We start from the raw sequence: 6,893 nt of genomic DNA on the forward strand, positions 1-6,893 counted from the left end.
AAGGCCTGTGTCAAGAAGATTACAGTTCACTCCGATGATCTTACCTCCTCTCCCAGCACAGTCTGGGCCCGTACTAACTCCAGCTTGGACAGCATATTTCAGTAGATTGCATCAGTAGCTAGAAGCACTTGTTTCCATCTTCGGTTGGCAGCAGGAAAAATGCCAGTTTATTTCCTCTGGCACAATGTGTGTTGGTGCCTGTTGCAGTAATTTTTAATTTAACCATACCTGTTAACCTGCTTTAATCAGATGTCCCAGGAGCATGAAATCTCCAGGAGAGCCTTACGGCACCTGGTAACTTTCCTTGATACATTTTCTTGCTTGTAATTTTTATTCTTTGGAAGTCTTCAGTTATGAGTCACACTAACCCACCCTACCTCCTCTTAAATGTCAGGGTTTTGTAGCCTTTTTGTACTTCACTTTTGAAACACGTTTCAGCTTCCACAAAGAATGGAATGGATGGAGATACTCTAGTTAGATAGTATCGGAGGGGTAGCCATATTAGTCTGGATCTGTAACAGCAACGAAGGGTCCTGTGGCACCTTATGGACTAACAGAAAAGTTTTGAGCGTGAGCTTTCGTGAGCACAGACTCACTTCATCATCGTGAATCTGTGCTCAGAAAAGCTCACGCTCAAAACTTTTCTGTTAGTCTATAAGGTGCCACAGGACCCTTCGTTGCTGTCTAGTTAGATAAGGTTCCACAGCTGGGTTAGCACAGACCATCCCAGGATGGAGCCACCAGCTTTTGAATCATGAGCCATGGGAACCCCTGCCACTCAAGAGCTAAGAGCACAGATCCAGGAGGGTTGATGTGTTACACATGCATTGTGGAGTTTCCAGTTTCTGTTCCTCATGCAGAAAAATGTTAACGTGGCTATTTATGAACACATTAGTGTTGCCACAAGCACTAGGTGAAACCAGCTCAGGCATTACTACAAATTAGTTAACAAGAGCTACAGAGCCACCAAATTTTGCTTTTCTTCCAAAATAAAATCAGCCATGGTATCCAATTTTTATGAATTACTGTGATGATAGATTTTTAAAAGGAAGGAAAAGATATTTTAAACTGGTTTTTTCCACCTTAAATTAAAATAACCCTAATGTGCAGAATACGCGTCTCTAGAAATCTGTGGTGAGGAAGAGGGACTAAGGCATCTTGACTGTGATCTCTCTCCTTTGTCCTCTTCCCCAGCCCCTCTCCTGCCTCAGAAGTGCTAAGTGTCAAACAGCTGGCCAGAGCATTGCAAGATTTGCACTGAGTTCTGCTTCCCATCAGCAAAAGCTCTTCAGTGCACAGTGTGTGTCTATACTGCAATAAAAGGCCCATGTCTGGCCCCGTCTGCTGATTTGGGCTCTCAGGATTCAGCTGCAGGGCTATAAAATTGCGTCGTAGGCATTTGGGCTTGGCCTACAGCTCAGGCTCTTGGGGAGGGAAAGATAGGGGCATGTAGCCAGAGTCACTTGAAGTTATATACCAGGATGTTGTTGTCCATGTTCTCAGCTGTTCACCGGGTGTGCCCTTCCCTAACACTGTGTAGGAGAGAAAGGGAAGACAAACTTCACGTGAGCTTGGTGAATGGGCATGAAGTAGCTCCCAGACACAGATGGGGGGTATACAGTGGTGCTGTAGCCATGTCAGTCCCAAGAAATTAGAGAGAGAGAAACATGGTGAGGCAGGATATTTATTGGACAACTTTTGCTGGTGAGAGAGGCAAACTTTTGAGCTTTTATATAGAGCTCTCCAGAAGGGCTCCAGTTCCTCTCTGAGACCCTCTATTTTTTTCACACTGACCAGGAATCCGGCCAGTTTGGGAGGTGTGGAGGGGAAGAAGTAAAGCGCGTTACGAGTTGAAACTCTTATCCTGCACTCTCTTGTCTGGCAACATTCTTCATCCAGCAGGACAATGGATGTTGCTGGACCAGAGAGCACCTGGATCAGAGAGCCTTGCTGGTGGCAGGGAGCCAGGTTGGAGAGCCCTGCTACTGGGAGCGTGGCTAGGGTTGGAGAGCCCCACAGTAGGGAGCCCCTCCAGGAGACCTGCGATGGGGAGCCAGGCTGTGGCATAGAGCCCTGCTAGCAGTCCTGGAGCCAAGGGGACCCCAGCTGGAGCCTGGGGGAGCCCTGCAGTAGTGGGACTCCCTCCACCCAGGCAGCCTGGGGTCCTGATCTGCCCTGTAGTATTTTTGTTGTCTTAAGTAATATGGTACCTGAAGTCATGTCTAAACCATTTAACTACTCCTGTCAAGACCCTAGTAGTTTTCCAAACTTGGCTTGGCAAACATCTTCCCAAACTAGACAGAAAAAATCTGTAGTCATTGCTGCTGACGTCATAAAGATTGAACACATGAAGTACGTGACTGAGCTACAGAAACAACCACACGAGCTGACAAGTGAATGCTGCTTCTGGGGACTGCGTAGTCTGGGAAAAAATGCTCTGCATCATGGCACGATATTTCTTTCAACAGGGGATTAAGAGAGAAGATGCCTCCTGTTGTGGGAGCCGTGACTCAGTTTCATGCTTGGTGGCACATTTTTACAGGCCTTGGCTCTTACCTTCATATCCTATTAAGGTAGGAAACAGCCTTTTTCCTCATAGCTTGTCAATCAAAGAATGTGAGGTTTCTATCAATGATTTTAGATTTGAATGGGTAGCTGGGAGTGGCATTTAGAGTACCTGACCCACTAGGTAGTAAAATAGCTACTCCATAATTGTGCTTTCATCTGTAGGCATTGGGAATTTACCTTGGTAGCAGGCATTGCCTAAAGATGGTGTTCGTGAAACTTTTAGGATTGATTTTTTGGACAGATATTTTCCCAATTATATCTGTGCTTTTAATGTCCTAATACCTGGAAGGATGGGAAAATAATCAGTTTTACTAAACCTGTGGGATGGGGGGTTCTGTAAGTGGTAGCTGTAGCTGTCTAGGAAGAATGCATACTATAGATTAGAGCAGTGGTGCCCAAACTTTCTGGCATTACACCCACCTTTTGATTTTTGAGAAACCCTCATGCCGCCCCCGCCTCTTTTTACCATCATCCAACCCTCCTTTTAACAAACAATTCAATTTGTAATCTAAAATAAACACAATAACTTGATATGAAATGTTATTTAAAATTAAAAATAAGCACAAATAGTTTTTCTTGGTCCCTTTTGGGTGCATGGTGCAGCCCCAGCTGGCTGGGTGCCTGAGCCCCATGCCAGCCGCTAGAGCTGTCCACGCAAGCCACCCATCCACCTGAGATCTGACTGCCAGAGCCGCCTGCTCCCCTGCCTGAGTCCCGCACTGCCAGGACCAGCTGCCTGCCCACCAGCAACCCACCCCAGCCATGTGCCAGCTGCCCAAGCCCCATGCTGCTGGGACCAGCTGCCTGCCCACGAGCCCAAGCTGCCATGTGCTGCCAGGGCTAGCTGCCCACCTGCCAGCCTGAGCTGCACAAGCCCTGCAAGCCACCCGCTTGAGTCCCTCTCCCCCCAACAAATCCAGGCACCAGTAGCCCCTGCTCTTACCCCAGCCCCCCATCTAACCCCATCCTCCTCTTCCTCCTCCCCCTCCCACTCCAACCCACATTCAATCACTTCTGCAGGAGGCAGCTAGCTCCGCGTGGGTCTTTGTCGGCTGCTTGGTTCTTATAGCAGCTGTGCCGCGTCACCCACGTAAAATGGTAGGGGTTGAGATCCAGAAGCAAAGGCCGGCTCTTTCTTTGGGTGTGGAGAATGATGGTGGTGGTGGTGGGGGATCACCTCACAACCCCCCGCCACGAATTTCGTGTGCGCACACACACACACACACGCACAGTAACAGAGAGTAAGCCGTGCTAGTCTATACACTATCAAAACAAAAAGCAGTCAAGTAGCACTCTAAAGACTAACAAAATAGTTTATTAGGTGAGCTTTTGTGGTACAGACCCACTTCTTCAGACCATAGCCAGACCAGAACAGACTCAATATTTAAGACACAGAGAACCAAAAACAGTAAACGAGGACAAATCAGAAAAAGATAATCAAAGTGAGCAAATCAGAGAGTAGAGGGGGAAGGTCAAGAATTAGATTGAGCCACATGTGTTCTCACACACACACACACACACACACACACACACACACACACCACACACACACACACACGGGAAACCATGTATTAGAGCATAGACATTTTGGGTTGCAGGGTGGGTTGCAATCCACCAAATGGCTTTATCGCTTATCTAAACCATAGAATAATGTCTGCAAGAGCTATTCCAACGTGTCAATTTTAATCCCTTCTCAAACACTTATTTCCACACGGCAGGGCTGAGATTTTATTGCCAGTTACAAAGCTGGTTATTTTCCTGCGGGTCTTTCACTAGGGACAGTTCCAGCAGTCTCTGTGTGATGGTGTTTTCTTGCTGTCCTCTTGAATACAGACAGCTGCTAAGTGCAGCAAGCAGGTTCTCTGACGCTCTGCACAGCCTGAGTACACCTCGCTATTGAAAGTTCCTCACAAAGCAACGAAGGCCGACGGTTTAAATGTTGTAGGCCAGATCTACAGTGCTGTAAATGGAACAAAATTCATTTTGTGTGTGCATTAGTCCTTGGCGTGTTTATCCAAATGAGCTAAGTGCTCTTTGTTTAGTATGATTTTCCTAGTGCTTTTTTCAGTCTAGTTTCACGTTTCTGAAGTGGCAGGACTTTTAGCTAATTATTCCATAGTCTGACAGCTGTGTGTAAGAGCTTCTTCTGATATTTAGCTAATTTTGGTTAATTTCATCTTCTGCTTCTACAGTGGTTTATATACTTTTCTGCCATGATAAATAACCCCCTCCCTCTTGGGTATTTCAAGCTTCAGATATTTGCAGACTTCAGTCATGGTTGTTATAAAGCAGTGGAGTCCATTAGGTTAAGCACAAGGACAGGAGCTAGGAACTCCTGACTTCTGAGCTCTTTCTGAGAGCTGCTGAGGCATGTCTGTGCCTCGGTTACCCTAGGAGATTTGCCCAGTGTCCCACAATGAATGGTAGAGTCTTTTAGTAGCACCCATTTCTCTTGACCCAGAAAACTTGCTACAAGAAGTAGACCGTGCAATCTTCCATTTACTAATATCATAATGTCAGTGTGGTATAAATGCTAAGGATGAATGTGATTGCCATATGTACCTAGCATGGTTTCTGATGGTGCACATTGTGCCTCAAATAAAGGTCCTCCTTTTCCTTGAGGGCAGGGATGGTGAGACACAACAGTTCTGGAACATCCATGGTCCCTTGCTGCTGTGTGACAGCCAGTAAAGCAGTGCTCTGTGGTTAGTCCTTTCTTGGTGTGGAGTAAACCCAGGCAAAACGAGCTGAGCTGTGATCAGAGAAGTGCACTTGATCCAGTCAGGAAATCACAGGGCTCACTCCAATCACCAGAGTTGTAATTGCTCTGGACAGAGTCTCAGGAATAGCTGTGTACATGGACTGTTGTGACACTTGGATTGTTAAATGTTTGTTATTAAACAGCATATTTCATAAAAGGATTTCTCCCCCTAGCTTATACACAAGGACGCTTTACCTGAAGTACAGGCCAAAGGTGAAGGTAAGCTGTCAAATGCTTTGTACTTCCTGACCCACTGTGGAAGTGGGCCATTCAGTCAGGTTACACTTAAACATGTTTCTGGGCTCATTGGCCATACTTCCTGTTTTTGGCTTTACTTTTACCTGATGTTCTGTGTATTAATCCTACAAAACATAACTGACATCAAGAGAACTCTATTTCATCTGTTCTGAAAAGCTATATTACAAGAAAATCTTGTTTCCCCTTTTCCTTTTCAGTTTGTTTTCGGAATATGGCCTATTCTCCTGGTGGAACCCCCCAAGAAGCACTGACTGTGGGAGACCCAGCCAACTAGGTGTGAGCACTGGCTGAATTCAGGAATCCCACAGCTGTTGACACTGACATGTCAAAAATCTACATCAGCTCAAGGGCTCTGCAGCAGTAAATCGGCTATTCTCTATTACTGGTATTGGCAGGCACTGTGCAGAGTGAAGACTCGGCGCGTTATGGGAATAATGTTTTAGAACAGTTTTATTGTTAAGGTGTTAAAAGGGAATTAAGACACGCTATTTTTGTGTATATATTGTACAGCTGAAGATACCGGGCTAATATTTTGTGCTGGTCACAGAAACCTTACCATTATTGGAAATGGGTTGCATATGTTTTCATTCAGTTGTCCATCTGGTCAGTGGTTTAAACTAGTATTAGTAACTGAATTATGAAAATGGTAGGCCGAGTGATGGCTGCTGTGAGTATCCAGGGGGCTTGTCGTGCACTGAATCTTTCCTCTGCACATGTTCAAGCTTGCACTTTTATAAAGTTTAGTGAGATGTATCATTATTTAGGGTTCTCTTTTACTCACCTTGGCCACATCTACACAGCCCCCTCCCTTCTGGAAGGGGTATAGTAATGAAAAAAGGACAATATTCAAATGAGGCATGAGTTTAAATATCTTGCACTTCATTTGCATATTCCCATGAGATTTTGTTGCCAGAAGAGCCCCTTCTGGAAGCTACAAAACTGCATAGACGGGACACTTCTAGATGGAACCCCTCCCTCCCCCCGTTCCAAAATCCCCCTTATTTCTAAAACGTTTGAGGAATAAGGGGGCTTTCGGAACCTGGGGGGGAAGGGTTCCATCTAGAAGTGCCCCGTCTACACGACTTTGTAGCTTCCAGAGGGAGCTCTCCTGGAAGTGAAATCTCATGGGAATATGCAAATGATGTGTGAGATATTTAAATCCTTGCCTTATTTGAAGAGTCTCCTTTGCTCATTACTATTCCCTTTCCGGAAGGAAAGGGGCTGTGTAGACATGGCCCTTGTGTTTTACTATTTGCGTTAAGCAAAGAGAATGGGAAGCATAGAGAAGTTGTATTAAATTAGGCCA

General features: G+C 45.6%; 1 protein-coding gene across 1 annotated transcript in view; it reads left to right on the top strand.

Moving 5' to 3' along the window:
* The window catches only part of ACER3 (alkaline ceramidase 3), a 73,376-nt gene extending 66,937 nt beyond the window's left edge, over nucleotides 1–6,439 (top strand). Inside the window, exons 9-11 of the mRNA XM_074981153.1 lie at nucleotides 2,469–2,573; nucleotides 5,503–5,548; nucleotides 5,785–6,439. Coding sequence (XP_074837254.1) covers nucleotides 2,469–2,573; nucleotides 5,503–5,548; nucleotides 5,785–5,838 — 205 coding nt within the window. The 3' untranslated portion in view covers nucleotides 5,839–6,439. The remainder of the gene's footprint in view (nucleotides 1–2,468; nucleotides 2,574–5,502; nucleotides 5,549–5,784) is intronic.
* The last annotated feature ends 454 nt before the right edge of the window (nucleotides 6,440–6,893 follow it).

Source organism: Carettochelys insculpta, chromosome 1 (genome assembly GCF_033958435.1).
Source record: "Carettochelys insculpta isolate YL-2023 chromosome 1, ASM3395843v1, whole genome shotgun sequence".
Taxonomy (NCBI): domain Eukaryota; kingdom Metazoa; phylum Chordata; order Testudines; family Carettochelyidae; genus Carettochelys; species Carettochelys insculpta.